At 37.0% G+C, this 17,214-nt stretch overlaps 2 protein-coding genes across 2 annotated transcripts; one reads left to right on the top strand and one right to left on the bottom strand.

Annotated features, from left to right (window-relative positions):
• Positions 1–1,336: 1,336 nt before the first annotated feature.
• Positions 1,337–1,852, bottom strand: LOC308507003 (keratin-associated protein 13-1-like; the record flags this gene model as incomplete). Its single annotated transcript, XM_081071156.1, has 1 exon — positions 1,337–1,852. One exon carries the CDS (start codon positions 1,850–1,852, stop codon positions 1,337–1,339), a length of 516 nt encoding a protein of 171 aa, XP_080927282.1.
• An 8,758-nt stretch (positions 1,853–10,610) lies between these two features.
• LOC308507010 (keratin-associated protein 13-1-like) lies at positions 10,611–11,096 on the top strand (the record flags this gene model as incomplete). The annotated part of the gene is made up of 1 exon (XM_081071188.1): positions 10,611–11,096. One exon carries the CDS (start codon positions 10,611–10,613, stop codon positions 11,094–11,096), a length of 486 nt encoding a protein of 161 aa, XP_080927314.1.
• Positions 11,097–17,214: the final 6,118 nt, after the last annotated feature.

The following is a 17,214-nucleotide window of genomic DNA, read 5'->3' as shown; positions in this document are numbered from 1 at the left end:
ATATTTCTTTAACTTTCTACTTGGGCTTCTCAGTGGTCTCAGCTAGGAAAACAAAAGGAACACACTGAATCCTTTGCAGTATTGAAGTTCCAGGAAGTAAACAAACATTTGAGACAACATTCCACCATCGAGAGCCAATGGATAAATTCTTTTCCCTATTAATCAGATGTAGTGGAGAATTCCGAGTCATTCTATATGTACTTTAAAAGACCCTGAAGGATTGAGTCTCCAATGCCCACTGTGAAACTAACTTCAATGTATGTCCTTTTATGAGATTTTCCTATTTGATTCTTTCAACTTCCTCAATCTCCTATACTTGCTTCCTGAAATCTCGTGCCAAATAAACTGTCTGCACCCATGTTCTTGACCTCAGCTCTGCTCTGGGGAGAGGGCGCTCCAAGCTAAGACCAAAGAATAAATCTTTGTTTAGCAATGCTTATGTGTGCTGCTCTTAGCTTGACTCAGGTTGAGCCTTGGAGAGGCTTCAGGTTATCCCACACTCCTTCAACCCAGTTCCTCCCGTGTAAAGTCATTGTGAATCTCCTCACATGCGTTTATAGATGAGGCTCAGGAGTACATCACCCATGGAGGCAGAGACTGTGGCATTTACGTCAACCAACCAAGAGCAAAGCATCTGTCCTTGAAGTTGCATAAGCCTCATCTTGTCTCTTAACTAAAAGATCTACATTCAGATACTAGACTTTTAGGTAAGTTTTCTGTCTATGTAAAACCTCACGTTAGGTGTTACGTCGTATTCTTGTCTGCATTTCTAGTTGATGTACCAATTTCTTTGATTTCCTTTATCAGCAGAAATGCATCTTTCATTCTCAGGCAAATGTCACTGACAGTGAGAGGTGTGAAATATGGACCTCCTAGAAATGACTACTTCTAATGGGGAACATATCCAATGTTGACAGAAATTTGCTCAAATCTATCAAATTGTATTGTGATCAAATCCAGTTTCGAAGTCATATCGATCTTTACTGAAATCTTCCAAATCCTTGAATACAAAAATTACAGGCAAAAAAGAGAGAAAACGGTAATAATAAGAAGAATGAACAATAGTTTGGGTGCCATATTACACAAATTTATTTGATGAAAATTTTCATTTTCAATTGCTTTTTAGTGGAAATCCAATAGCATATCAATAGTACAGGTATTAGGGCTTAACTTTGAGTCACCAATCAATTTCAGAGTCTGTCAAAAGTTGGCGATGCAAGAAACTAATGATTTAAGAATAAAAGAATGGTGGTAACTGGTGACAATGAAAATGATCGCTGCACTGAGTAGAGACTTTGACCTCAAAACCAATAGAATTTGGCCCTTTACAACTTGATCAGTAGAAACTGGATCCACAGGTTGGTCTATAACACGATGACTGGCAGCTCCTAGAGGCAAAGTAGGTTGGGCGGTAGAATCCAGACCCATAGCTCCGGGAAGGGAAGCCACAGACTCCATAACCCAGGGGTCTGAAGCCACTGGAACCACAGCTCAGGGAGTAGCGGCTCCTGGATCCATAGCCCAGGGAGCAGCTGCTGCTGGACCCACAGCCCAGAGACCCTGTGTAAGTTGGTGGGCAGGGAATGCAGAGCATGGAGGTCCTTGGGCGGTAGCAGGACGTCTGGCAGGGTCTGGACACCACACAGGACGTCTGGCAGCTGGTGGGCTCACAGCAGGTGTCCTGACAGCCACTGTAGAGAGAGGAGCCCAGCTGGCAGGTGCTGGGGAAGCAGCGGTCAGTGCTGTAGACCAGGTTGCTGGGGTAGGAAGAGCCACAGCGGGAGCCTGGGTAGGACAGGTAGCCTCCAAGGGAGCGGGAGGAGGAGTTCCCAGAGCAGCAGTTGTAGGACATGTTGATGGAGATATGAGTTCAGCTGAGTTACAGAGAGAAGATTCTGAGTTTGAATGTCACTTCTGCGCTATGGCATTTATATACCCTCAGCAATGGGTGTGGTCCACTATGAGATCACAGTTCCTATATTGGATTTGCTCTTTTGCATAAGACTAACTCAGTAATTGTCTCTGTAATTGCGGTTACATTTGAATAGTTTTCCACATATTGTATTTATGGGTGCTATAATTTTGTTTTTACAGCCAAAGCCAATGAACTACTCCTACATCAAAAATGCTATGACTGTTTTATACTAATGCGCATCTCATCACGACCAGGAAAGCATAATGGCCAAAAAAGGTTTTCCTCTGGTTTATGCTACCTGCATGGGCTTCTTATGTAGCCACATCGAGTTTTGCTGGTGGATGCTTTCTTCCTAAGAGTGGGGAATGAGGTAACATCAATTATGTTCTGGTGCAATGAATCAATTTCCATCAGGATGGGAGTCTTCCTGAAAATGATCCATCTTGTCACCATTTATTCCCATTCTCCTAAATTACTTGGTGGTAATTTTTCATGGCAGCAATAGAAAACTAATACACCAAGTACTGTAGTTACACAGTGTGCCCCTCACCAATGAAAAGAGACCAAAACTAGATAAAACAAACAGAAAGATGGCCAGAAACTGAGAGACACTTTGTCATGTATTTAAAGATGAAGTGACAAAAAAGGGCTCAACTGAAACAGTCCCAGGGAAGATCAGTCTGGGCCTATCCCCAGACAGCCAAGAGGGACAAACTAGCCTGATGAGGGGAGGAAACAACAGAAAGGGGAACACCGAGAAGGCTCAGGAATTGCAGCTTTTTTTTTTTTTTTTTACTGCACTCCTAAATTGTGGTCCATTTTATCCCAATATTCTTATAACTAAAACTTTTCAAAATGAGTATACTTTATGCATTTTGATATGTTTTCCTTTTCATCATCTACATATATAAATATCCAGGGCTTCTATCACCTTATAATGTATCTAGTTTTCCACTGCACAGGCTTTGAATGGCTTTCTGGCTCCTGTAGAGAGCCAGGTACCTCTCTGCATTTTGCTGCCTAAATCTGAAGTTCCTTTTCTAGTTCTCTTTTCTTCTGCAGTATAAAGACGTCTCTCTCTCTCTCTCTCTCTCTCTCTCTCTCTCTCTCTCTCTCTCTCTCTCTCTCTCTCTCTCTTCTTCGTCTTCGTCTTCTCTTCTTCTCTCCCTCTCTCCCTCTCTCCCTTCCACCTCTCTCTCTCTCTCATTACCCACAAATTTTCTTTTCTTTTCTGTTTTTTCTGGGTTTAAGTTTATTTTGTTTTGCTTTTCCTGTTTGTATTGCTATTTATTTTTGCTTCTGCTTAACTATAGATTCAGTTTTAAAAACGTTTGTTAGATTTACCATATTCTTAGAGTACAACCAAATGTTTTCTAAGTTCATTCATAAAATATTCAATGTTTATGCAACCAGTTAAATTATATTCTGGACTGAATGAAATGTACTCTCATGGCTGATGGAAAGATTTTCTTACAAAGCGTAAAAAACTTACAAAAATAATGTTAAATATATAAAATTTTCTCAATAAAATCTATAGCAATTTTAAAAGTCACTTAATGTAGACCTTCTAGAAGGAACAGAGGAAAGAAGTAAATGCACCCAATTCAAATAGGTAGTGATGAGTTCTTTATTTTCTATTTTTCAAGACCAGAATTCATTTCTCCTTGCTTTGTGCCTCAGCAAGTAAAGTGTCCTATTAATATAAAACTGTAGATGCTATTCCTTTCCCACTATTTTTTTCCCTTTTAAAACACAACTCTTTAAGATTATCTTGATATTGGTCAAAGGGTACATGGTTTCAGAATAAATAAATTCTAGAGATCTAATGTACAGCATGGTAACTACAGTCAAAAATACGATTAATACTATTTAATATACTTGAAATTTGCTAAAAGAGGCTATCTTAAATGTTTGCACCACACACACACACACACACACACACACACGTAATCATGGGAAATGATTGGTATGTTAGTCTCATTTTGGTAATCTTTTCACAACGTATACCAATATCAAAACATAACATTGTATAGCTTAAATGTCTACAACTTTTATTTGTCATTTATCCTTCAATAACACTGGGAAAAAAATGAAATAATCTTGAAGATAAACCTTAAGAGTTAAACAGGGGACACAGATTTATTAGACAAAACTGGGGAATGTAGTGAATTTGTCTTCAATTACTTGTCTTCTTGTTTAAGAATCCTTTTCTGTAAGATATAATCTTCTCTTCCCTTTGCCTCTAAGTCTAAAAACTTTGTCTACACTAAGTTAGTATGAATTTAAGAAGAATATGTACTCCCCAATCTGGGACTAAATTAAACTCAAAGATTATATTTTTTTTGTTTTATATAACATAGACCGCCACCATTGGGTCTTCTTCTCCTTCTTCTTCTCCTTCTTCTCCTTCTTCTCCTTCTTCTTCTCCTCCTTCTCCTCCTTCTCTTCTTTCTTCTCCTTCTCCTCCTCCTCCTCCTCCTCCTGCTCCTCCTTCTCCTCCTCCTCCTTCTTCTTTTTCTTTGACTGAGTTACTTATCAATAATTAAAAATTGAGATATTTGACTTAAAACTTATCACTCTGGTTTGTGCACCCAGTGGCTTCTGATTTTCATAGTGCAGAGTGCCATCACCAGACTATCAACAAAATAGTTTTGATATTTGAGGTGTGTTTCCAACAGAAACTCATCCATAGCTGCAAGTTACAACTTTTGGCATCTACCTACTAATTACCAATTACCAATCAATTTGTCACTCACATGTTGGGCATCTTGCATTTACTAGTCATCTAGGGTAGAGCTTAATAAACAAAAGCCAATATTTCTTGTATAAAGTATTTTTCAATCATTATATATTATTAATTATTAGCCAAAACATATATTTTATTTATAGATTAGAAGGCTTTGAATTCTGTATTCTTAAAAATTGTTAGATGGGCGGGGGGGGGGGGGTTGGGGATAAGGGGAAAGGTGAAGGGATTAGGAAGATGGCCTCAGGGTTTTTTGAAAATTAATTTGGGGAACGTATTCAATAATGTTGTAAAGATTTTGTTGGGTATCCGATGGACATGCGTCCTATTTGGGAGACCACCTCAAAGATACTGTGGATGCCTGATCATGGCATTGTACACCAGAAGCTAAACATTAATGAATGCCAACTATAATTTTATATATATAACGTGATGGCTTGGTGTGAGGTCGGAGGGATAGTGGATGGGGGGAGGGGGGTTCACAGTGTGAGGGATATAAATGATGAACATCTAAGTATTACCTTGTCTTATACACCTGAAACTAATTAAAAAAAAAAAAAAAAGAATAGAGGAGAGAGTCCAGAAACAGATCCAGGCATATATCACAGTGTAGTTAGGTAAGAAAATGATAGACTTTTAAATTTATTGTAGTGGGGTGATTGAATATTCATCAATAAATGAACAGAAATTGTAAAAAAAAAAATACATTTGCTGGACAAAGTTATCATGGCTGCTTTTTCTAAATGTGCTACACGCAATCCTAAGGCACATTTCTCTCTGTAATATGGTCTTGGTATTTTTCCCTAGGGATATTTTAATTAAAATTGTATAAGGTGGAGAAACACTGAAGATTTCTCAATGAACATATTCATGAGGCATCTGATATGTGTTTTTCTATAAAATGTCCAGAAACAATGGTTGAGAACATGAATTCAAATACAACTGGTTTACTTGGCTGGTGATCCTAATAAATCTCTGTTGGGGAGTGGGACAATGTGACGGAATGAAAGGCAGGCAACACAGGGTACGTTACTAAGCTAGATACCATGTAGAAACTGGAGCTCAGTTCTCATAGAGAATTCCCTGCACAGGAGCTCTTGTGAAGTAAAAGGTCCTTTGGCAGAGTTTTACAAATGTCCCAGGAGTGTACAGATGAATACCCAGGGGACATAGGCAGGGTGTTGACAGCTTCTATTGGGGATAGGTTTCACTTAGAAAAGCAAAGATACCATAAATATGGAAAGGAATACCATGAGATCTGGAAAGATAAAATAAGCTGAGAAAAGCAGAAAGGTATGAAAGCTCCTGGTCAGTTCATGATATTGAAACACAGTATAATGCAAGTGCCTGTGGTATGGAAATGGGAGACAGAATTAGAAAACCTGGATACCCACAACGGCAGCTTTGGAATTTTCTGAATTTTGGTGTCATCTACCATTTAAAAAACAGTAACAGAGTTGTGAATGGTCATCTTCGCTGCAGCCACTCACTTATTTGAATCACTCCTATGTATTATAAAAATAAATAAGTCTCTCAAAGTTACATAAATTTAGCAAGTTACATAAACTTAACATTGCTTAAAATGTTAAACAATTCCTCTCAAGGAGAATAGAAAAGCTAGAGAAAATTAAAAAAAAATAAGAATCTCTCTTCGAAAACTTCAAAGAAATACGTAAGCATTCCAGAGTCATAGAGATTCTATAGGGGCCAGAACTGAAGTCAAAAGAAATGAGCCTAGATCTGGACTTGCTGGTCCCTTCAAGTTATGTTGATTTTGAAAATAGAGACTAAGAGGCTGAGAGAATTTTTATAAACTCACAGAACTAGAGAAACAAATTAGAATTCAGGGCCCACCAAAGAGTTGGGACTGTGGAAAATAACCCAGACATTGGAGAGCCAATTCCTAGATGTAAACTTGAATTATTAATAGACAACCTCTTATAAGGGCTGATGCTTAGGTTTGAATTATCTCAATTTTATTATTATTAGTAGTAGTTTCAGGTGTATAAAACAATGTAATAGTTAGACATTTATGCCCCTCACAAAGTGTTAAACCCCCTCCTTCAGTCTACTGCCCCTCTGACGTAACACACAGCCCTTACATTTCCACTGTCTCTATTCTTTATGAATTATCTCAATTTTTGATTGAGTTACAATGACCAAGGCTGCTGGTGTCCTTATTTTAGCAGCCTACCAGAAACTTAAGTAAACCCTCTCTAGAGGAAGGTGAAATCATCCAGATACATACATATTAATCAATCAATCAATCAATATTTATTACTCAAATATTTATTACTCTCTCAAAATATAGCAGGAATACAAGAAAATAAGACAAACACAAGAGAACACCAGAAAATAGAATCTGAAATACACAATCCACGCAACGGACATGTCAAAATCACACATCAAAATACTTATGTTAAGAATTTAACGAACCACAAGATGGCCTCAGGGTTTTTCTTTTGAAAATTAATTTGGGGAAGGTATTCTATAATGTTGTAAAGATTTTGTTGGGTATCCGATGGACATGCGTCCTATTTGGGAGACCACCTCAGGGATACTGTGGATACCTGATCATGGCATTGTACATCAGAAGCTAAACATTAATGAATGCCAACTATAATTTTATATATATAATGTGATGGTTCAGTGTGAGGTCGGAGGGATAGTGGATGGGGGGAGAGGGGTTCACAGTATGAGGGATATAAATGATGAACGTCTAAGTATTACCTTGTTTTGTACACCTGAAACTAATAAATAAATTAATTAATAAAAAAAAATAAATAAAAAAAAAAAAAAAAAGAATTTAACGATAGGAAATAGGAAGAAATATCAAGAAATAATTATGTTTAAAGAATTAAGGGCAAGATTGAGAATTTTTGCAGAAAACCAAAAACCATAGAAGAGAAATGAACTGAAATTTTAGAAATTTACAATATAATAACTGATTTAAAAACCTTGATGTGCTTTTTTTTTATTGGGGATGGGGAACAGGACTTTATTGGGGAACAGTGTGTACTTCCAGGCCTTTTTTTCCAAGTCAAGTTTGTAGAGGGCGCAGCTCAGCTCCAGGTCCAGTTGCTGTTGCTAGTTATAGAGGGCATAGCCCACCATCCCTTGCGGGACTTGAGGAATCGAACTGGCAACCTTGTGGTTGAGAGCCCACTGGCCCATGTGAGAATCGAACTGGCAGCCTTCGGGGTTAGAAGCATGGAGCTCTAACTTCCTGAGCTACCGGGCCGGCCCAAACCTTGGTGTGTTTTATCAGAAGGTTAAACATAGCTGTACAGACAATGAGTGACCTAGAAGATGAGATAGACGGAAATTCCCTAAAGCATAAAGAGACAACAAAATTGACAATAGAAGAGTATAAGAGGCATATTATGTAGTTTAAGAGTATACTTCTCTTATAATTGGTGTCTCAGAAAAGGGGTGTGAGAACAAGACAGCAACAACATTTGAAGAGACTATGGTTGAGAATTTACCAAAACTGATGAAAAGTCATCATCTCACATGCAAAACAGTAGTGAGAAAAATGTGTAGAGACGGCCTAAGGTTAAGATGCCTGAAATATGGGCTTTGCAGAAACTACCCAGAGATAATCTGCAACATATACTTCAAAACTCAACTCGGGTTGTTTTTGTTTGTTTGTTTTATCATTAATTGACTGAAATAATTTTCTTTGTTAACCCTGGTGGGCACGAACGAGGCAGAATGTCCAGTCTGAATTCTTTACTATCTGCCAACCAATTAGTTTAGTTCCAAAAAGGTGTAAACATGATTCACTATACTCAGATTTTCTTCATTTTTCCCTCTCCAGAATCTTCCCTTTGTAGTATACATTTTACCTTGCCTTTGTTTCTTAAAGACAAAATTTAATGACTGTCTCTCACACATTTAAGAAGCATTTAGAAGGTTTAACAAGCATAACAAAGAACTGCATCTGGATATTCTTTGTCACCCAGATTAAGGGAGCATTGCAAATTCCAAACAAGATGAAAACAAAGAAAAAGGTGACTCAGGTCATTACACTAAAAATGACAATCTATAAAGAGCAATACACAAATTGACAATTAAAGGTACAAATTTTAACACTCTTCTTTCACTTCAAATAGAAACAGATGACAAAAACAAACAAGAAAAAAAAGTAAGGACATAGAAAAGATTAACAATATGACTAGCAAATCTGACCTAATTAACAGGCACAACACATTGCAGTCAAAAACTTCAGAATATCCATTCTTTTCAAGTGCCCACAGAACATTTATCAAAATAGATCATAGGCTGACCATAGTGGTTTAATCTAAAAAGCAATAGCAATAGGAAGAACAGAATAACTAGGAAATCCTTGAAATATTTGGAAATTAAGCACTATGTCTCTAAATAATCCATAGTCAAGGAAGAAATCACAATGACATGTAAATTACCAAAATTAAACAATGATTATTAGTGGGAAAGTTATAAGCCTTAAATACATTTTAGAAGAATCGCTGAAAATCACTGACTTAATATTTATACTAAGGAGTGAAAACAGTAAAGTGCTTTAATTTCCAATTATGCAAAAGAGTGAAACAATAGAAGAGCAAACTTTACTGTTTAAAACCAAAAAGCTAGTGCAAAATGGGAAAATCAATAAAGCCAAGAAGATTTCTTAGTGACAAATTGCCAATTTCTAGAAGAGACATGGGTGGGGTGACAAAAGTCACTCTGTAACTTATTGTGTTAATACAGGTCATCTGCAAAGCAGACACCAAGATGGAATTAAATATACCAAGACTTTAGTGGGGAAATGTCTATGAGAGAAAAGAGTTGGAGGAGGGAGAGGAGAAGGCTAGGGGAGTTGTCAGACTGTGAGACAAGTCTGACCAGAGTGAAGAAGGGAGGGATGAAAGTGCCCGAAGCAGTCACACAGACTAAGTGAGCCCCTCAAGGATACTGGAGAATCCTGTCTTTGGCCATCGGAGGAGTCCCGTTGTCCCAGGAATGATGCTCCCTGATATCTTTGCTGTGCTCAGTCACGGCCTGGGAGCAGCCCACAGAAGAGGAGGATTCCATGCCAATGCAGTTGGGTTGCAGACCCCTTCATGTGGAACCCTTGGTCAGTGAAGTCTCCTGTAGTTGAAGATCTGAGAAGTAAACTCTCAGGGCTGCTACACATATAGGTGAGAATCTGTGAGGACTATAGGCGGCATATGAGATACACTGAATCCCAAACCCAATTCTTTCTTTCCCTCATCTCAGAATTGCTTAACTCTTTGATAATCTTCATAAGAGTGCAAATTATTCTCCACTTGTGACTTGGTTCTGTCCCTTGCTGTCACCATGTCTCCAAATAATTGTCCAGGTTTCTCTCTGGCTGTAGCCATCAATGATATTTCATTTGTCTTGAATGAAATGTTTTGTCCCCACTGGATCTGAGATGTACTGGGTAAAGAATGTAATAGATGGACAATATTTTTGGAGAATGAGAAAACAGTGTAAGGAAAGGTCAGTATTTTGGAGATTCCTCATTAAAGCCAAAATTTGGCCTCTTGTCTGTGGACAGCAAAGAAAAATAAAAAATAATTTTACTTCCTTTTCCATCATGTGAGAAAAGTATCTGCTCATTATTACTAGCAACAAGAGCCATGAAGTTTATGACACGATGAAAAGGAGGGGCTTTCCTGACTATCACAGGATGCACATTAGTGTAAAACAGTCATAGCATTTGGCCTTGGCTACAACCTCAAAATTATAGCACCCATAAATACAACAAGCGGAAAAATATTCAACTGCAATTACAGAGATTACTGAGTTATACATATGTAAATGAGGAGCAAAAACGTGTAAAGGACAACCCTGTAGGTTACCACGCCTATTGCTGAGTATATAAGTGCCTGTGTCCAGAAGGTGACATTCAAACTCAGAATCTTCTCTCTGTAACTCAGCTGAACTCATATCTCCATCAACATGTCCTACAACTGCTGCTCTGGGAACTTCTCCTCCCGCTCCCTTGGAGGCTACCTATCCTACCCAGGCTCCCGCTGTGGCTCTTCCTACCCCAGCAACCTGGTCTACAGCACTGACTGCTGCTCCCCCAGCACCTGCCAGCTGGGCTCCTCTCTCTACAGTGGCTGTCAGGACACCTGCTGTGAGCCCACCAGCTGCCAGACGTCCTGTGTGGTGTCCAGACCCTGCCAGACGTCCTGCTACAGCCCAAGGACCTCCACGCTCTGCATTCCCTGCCCACCAACTTACACAGGGTCTCTGGGCTGTGGGTCCAGCAGCAGCTGCTCCCTGGGCTGTGGTTCCAGTGGCTTCAGACCCCTGGGTTATGGAGTCTGTGGCTTCCCTTCCCTTCGCTATGGATCTAGTTTCTGCTGCCCAACCTACTTTCCTTCCAGGAGTTTCCATTCATCTTGTTACCGGCCATTCTGTAAATCTGGCTTTTACTGATTAATTTGTAGTAGAGCCAAACCAATTTGAGGAATGCAGATTTTGTACTGAGATTATCTATTATCTGAATTTTCTCCATTCAAATGTATTCTAATATTCCTTGGTCAGCAGCAACTCTTCACCTCTTTGACCCTCCGACATTGGCTGATAGATTTACTCTCTTAAATTACAAAATTAATGAATGATTCAAATTGCATGTTTGATAGAATTTGTGGTTTTGCATTTCTCTACAAAATAGATTAAAAAATCAAATAATTTTATTTCAATAAATATTTAATTCTGCTATCCAAATATGCTGTTAATGTTTTTATTTATTGGTAACACAGCAACTAGGATTTGTGTTGTCCTTGCTTCTGTTAATAGGCTTTGGAAAGCTTTGGTGGCTCTGCACAAATTTTGGTTGGGCTTAGATTATTTTCCCCATTTAAGCAGGTGTTTTCCCCGGATGCCCACAGTTTCTAGGTATAGTGTTTCTCTTAATGCAAATCTTAAAAGACTTGAATATCCTGTATACGCAATATAAATAAGGATCATGCATCTCTAAAGACATGAAACAGAGAAGTTATAGAAACAGAATTTAGTTTTATATGATGAGGCCTGTGAATGAAGGCTAGTAAAATGAAAGATTCGTGTGTGGGTGTAAAATTTTAGAAAAAAAGCACCTATTAGATTTAGGTAATCACAGTGCAGGAAATGTCTCATAGTTTTAAAGTTGGCTAAATACCTCTACCCCAATTACTATTTTCAATCTGCTCAAATTATCTCCATTTGTATAAAAAGGCAGGCAACAAACTTAGGTAGGAAGGAACTAGTCTCAGCAGGTGTGAAGTTGCACCTGGGTTCTTTGCTCATTTATAAACTGAATCTAACTGCAAATGAGCAACTTTTAATATCATCAGAAACAACAGTTTCCATTGTTTATTGAAATAAAATTGGGTATCCTTTATTTATGCCATTCTTCTTTCTTATGTCCAAGTGTTGTAAAAAGTAAGGAACTAACATAGATAGTATAATAACTGGAGACCTAACATTTACATACTAGCACAAGCAACATTTAAATATTTTTCTATTCTGTTTTAAAAAGATCCTCAAATATCCCTGCAATTAGGAAATGAAATGCTGAGTGTTAGAGGCTTAGCAAAAAAACCCAGCCTGGGGCGGCCTGATGGCTCAGATGGTTAGAACACAAGCTCTCAACAACGAGGTTGCTGGTTCAACCCACCTGGGATGGTGGGCTGCACCCCCTGCAACTAAAGATTGAAAACGGCAACTGGACTTGTAGCTCCATAACTAGATTAAAGGACAATGACTTGGAGCTGATGGGCCCTGGAGAAACACACTGTTCCCCAATATTCCCCAATAAAAAAATTAAAAACAAAAATCCAGAGGTTTAGGTCACAGCTTCTGCTGCACAAACTACTATAATTTCAAAAGCTGCTTATTATCTGTCTACCAACTGGTTTCCAAAAATAAATGTGACCCGTTTCCATGAAATTCTCTCATGCATTATTTCTAGGCACTTGACTTCAACAATTTCTATTTACTCATGTTTATCTTATTCATCACAGCAGCTTTATCCTCCCCAACTCACTTCCTCCATTTTTTCCATGCCTCAGAACACATTGTCAAATATTTTGTCACTCCCATTATTTTTCACAATATTTTCATTGTGCCTTTACCATGAACCAAAATTTGTGCTGTGGAAATACATCGTTGACTATATTTTTAAAAAGAAGGTTGCATTTGTGTATTACTCAAAAATAATAAATATTTTAAGTCAATATGTAGTCTAACTGGACTGAAAAATCTAACAGAGAAAGCAAATTCTAAAATAATAATCATTTAATTAAAATAATAATGAGTTATGAATTCTTGATGCTAAAATACCACTCATTAAGGGAATCTCATGTAGACTTAAAAGTCAAGACAAATTTGACAGAGGAATAGCATTTGAAACAGTTTTAAAGAATACGTAGGGAATGGATAGGTGGGGCTTGGAGAAGAAGTGTTTTAAAGACTAAAGTCTTGAGATGTGCATTATGAAACTAAGAGCCATTTTGTCTGAACATTGGGGAAAAAGGAAAGAATGACTTGAAATTAGGCCAGATAGATTTTGGTGCCATTCTCTGCAGGTCCTTGCTGATCTAATTCAGGATTGCACTCTCTTCTAAAAGCAACAAGAGCTATTGAATTGTTTTAAGCAGCATAATATTATCAAATTTTGAAAAAATCATTTTTTTCAATTTGTATTTACATAAAATGAAGAGATTGTAAGGATATACGTAGCTGATGCTCTTGACAAACACATATATATACCTGTTTCAACTACCTGATCAGATATAGAACATTTCCCCACCCCAGAAAGTATCCTCATTCTGCTTTTTAATCATCCCCACCTCCTGTCACCCAGAGCCAACAACTGTAATTATTTTCATCACCATTGAATTGTTTTGCCTGTTCTAGAACTTCATAAAATTAGATCCTACAGTATGCTGTCATGTATGTCTAGCTTTTCCACTCAATGTGATGCTCTTAAGATTCTTTGTGTTGTTTATGTTTTATTCATTTTATTGCTGTCTAGTGTTCCCTTGTGTGGTATACACAATGTGTTTAACCCTTCACCTTTGATGGGCATTGAATTGTTTCAAGATATTAAAAAATAATAATTAATAAAACTGCAATAAATATTGTTCTACTCTTTTTGTGGACACATGGTTTTAGTTTTCTTGCAGAAAAACCTCCAACTGGGATTTCTGGGCCATAGAGAGAGTATATATGCCTAATTTCATTAGAAATAGACAGTTTTCCAAAGTTAGTTTCATCGTTTTACTCTCCCACCAGCAGTGACCTAGAGTTCTTGGAGTTCCATATTCTTATCAACATTTTACCCATTTGATTCATGTAGCTGGTATCTCATTGTGATTTTAAGTGATATTTACTTGATGAGTAATGAATTTCAGCACCTTCTCTTTTGCTTGTTCACTATCCTTATATCTTCTTTTTTGTATGTTTATGGTTGTCCACATTTTTAAATAGGTTCTATTGAAATTCTTTCCCTACTCTGGAAATCTCTGGAAATAAGTCCATTGTTAGATTTATGTATTGCTAATGATTTCCTATTTGTGATTTGCCTGCTCATATTTTTAATGATAATTTCTGATAAGTAAAAACTTTCATTTCATTGTGATGAAATCAAATTCAAATTTACCCATTATTTTTCTTTCATAGTGCTTTGTCATATTTTCTAAGAAAACTTTTGCTTACCATTAGGTTGTTTTTCTCTAGAAGCTTCAACATTTCAGCTTTTATATATGTTATGAAACACACCAACACATATCCTTTTCTTTTTTGTTGTTGGTTTTTGTTTGTGTTTTACATGTATCCAGTGATTCTAAGATTATAATACCATTTTTAAAATGATATTTTCCCCATTTGAATTTATTTGATAGCTTTATAAACAAATGACAAAATACATGAGTCTATTCCAGTATTCTACTCTGTTCCATTGATGTATTATCTACATTTATTTGCGTACCATAATATTTCTCTCATCCCCAGTAGGCCTGAGAACTCCATTTTCAAACTCCTTTCGGTTCAGGAAATGAAATCTTTGCACATAGCAATTCACTAATTGAATTTCTTCTAATTCAAGATTTCTATACTTACTATACCATTTTAATCCTCTCACCCCACTCTTTAAATTTCACTGTAATTCGATTTACCCCTAATTTCACAAGATTAAAAGAAAATGTTTATTTGGTAATGGTAGCATTATAAAGGAAATCCCATTTAAAACTGAATCTAAAAGTTGAGATTATCTTAATTTATCAAAAACACAATAACTATGAGAAAAGATAAGGAGAAGCATAAGAAGATAAGTCAAATGACTGAAGCATAGAGGAACAATGCACACTTTTTATTCAGCGAAGAATGGAAGTTCAGTTTTTTTACAGCAAAAGGAAGGTTTCTGTAGAAACTGGAGACAGAGATAACAATATAGGATGAGTACATGTGGACCTCCTGACTATTGGACCCCATTAATCATAGGTTTTACCATTCTCACTGAAATTAGTGCAATCATCTTCTAATTGGATATCCTTACTCCAGTTTCTATGTCTACTAAGATATTTTAAGTCATTCTCCAGACTCAGCTAGTAAAATACTTTCTTTGGGAAGCTTTGCTGGCTTTTAAGATAGTTAAGATATCTGTGTTACATTGTACTTATACGTTGAGGAACTGCTCATTTACAGCTTTAATCATTGTTGTAATTGAATAGTTATTTGGTTAACCTTGCTAGTGGTAAGTTCAGAGAAACAGGAACCACATTTTTAAACATTGTTTTTAAATTTTCTCATAGAGAAGCATATGAATGAATGCATTCTCCTTGAACAAAATATGTAATAGAACATCTGTTCATGATGCATTTCCTAAGAGCAGAGCCAAATGAATATTACTTGAGAGCCGACTGGTACTGACAAGATGTTTGACAATGTACTACTGAGGCATGACTAATAAAATATATGAGAGTTAGGTTGAGGGAAAAACAAAGCTGTTATCTGTAATCACTAATGTGACAAGAATAAATAATAGAAATTGGTGAAATAAATTGCATAGAAATGACTCATGATGAGTTTCCTGGGAAACTGAATATATTAGTTCCTAGAAGTCAAACCACATGCTGGCTGGTAAAAAGATGACTAGAAATTCCTGGAAATAGAGCAGCTTGGGTAACAGGAGCTTGGGACCTGAACCCCTGAATTCAAAATGTACAGTGCCTCTGAGTGTAACAGATGGCCAGGAAATGCATCAGGGAAGCTGGAAGTCAGGTAGGGACAGGACCTTTGAAAGATCTAATGGGAACTTGGTGGGGGGGGGGTGCTGTCTTTGTAGGGAACTGGAGACCAGGATGACTGACGCTAAGTGGGTGGCTTTAAAGAGAATCTCTTCTTGATCCTGGTAAATTCAGAATGTTTCAAAAGTCTTTGGGGTGTGGACTGGATGTTCCTGAGCAGCTTTTGTATGGAATTGGAACAGTTTCTTGAGGTATAATGACAAATCTTTTATATTTTGAAGCTTATATCCTTAAATCATAATATTATATCATTATAATATTAAAGACCAGCACCAGTTGTGATATTACAAATTCATGGTTTCCAACACTGTAGTAACTAGCTGGGTATGAGCACTTTATTATATTGCTGTGTAATTACTACTGAGTCTATCCCTAGTTTGTTTTTAAAAGGAAGTTTGCTTTTTAACTAAAGTATTTCCAGGAGCAAGAGAACCACTTTCACATCTGAAATACACAGATAATTTTTAATCGTCAGAAACAGACCCAACTTAGCCAAAAAGTATTCCTCCACATTAATGCAATTTTGTCTACATTTGGAATCTCTAAGATAACTGTAGTCCACAAGTGGGAATTTGCATGCGAGGATAGCTTGAATTATGACATTTTCAAAAATCATGAAATTTATAAACAAAATAAGATTGAGTTCCCAGGGGAGCACCCAACATTGCCATTTCAAATTTTGTCAGGAAAAGCCAAAGGATTTTCTATATTTTCTCTCATAGCTTCAATCCCTTTAGATTTCCCAGTAACACTCTAGAAACTATGATTATTTTCCAAGCAATCTGGTGGTTGGTGATGATGATGGTGGTGATAATGGGGAGGAAGAGAAGAAGAAGGCAACTAGAGGAGCGAGAAGATGAGATCACATGACACAATTGAAACTCTATCAAAATGAAACTTGAGAACCAGGGATTATATCTTTACCTTACCACTAATACGTAGCATGACCTAGAAACTAGTTCTTCTAGGTCTCAAGTTCCACATCTATACAACAAATAAGCTTAACTTGGTGATTTATGTATTCACTTATGTCTGTCATATTTAATGCATTTAGGACAAGAGTGGGACATTTTAATTTCCTGAAAGGCATAGCAACTTTGGCAAACCTATTATTCCCATGAGCCTCTATTTTATCATGTACTAAAAGGACCTTAGAATACAATACATAAATTCCTAACAGGTCTGCTTGAGGGTATAATGAAATGATGCATAGGAAATTGCTTTAAAGATTTCTTGGCTCTACACGAAAATATCAGTTTGTTTTT

This window comes from Rhinolophus hipposideros (assembly GCF_964194185.1).
Source record: "Rhinolophus hipposideros genome assembly, chromosome: 2".
NCBI lineage: Eukaryota > Metazoa > Chordata > Mammalia > Chiroptera > Rhinolophidae > Rhinolophus > Rhinolophus hipposideros.
Note: the sequence above shows the minus strand (reverse complement) of the source record. Positions and strands in the feature narration are given on the sequence as shown.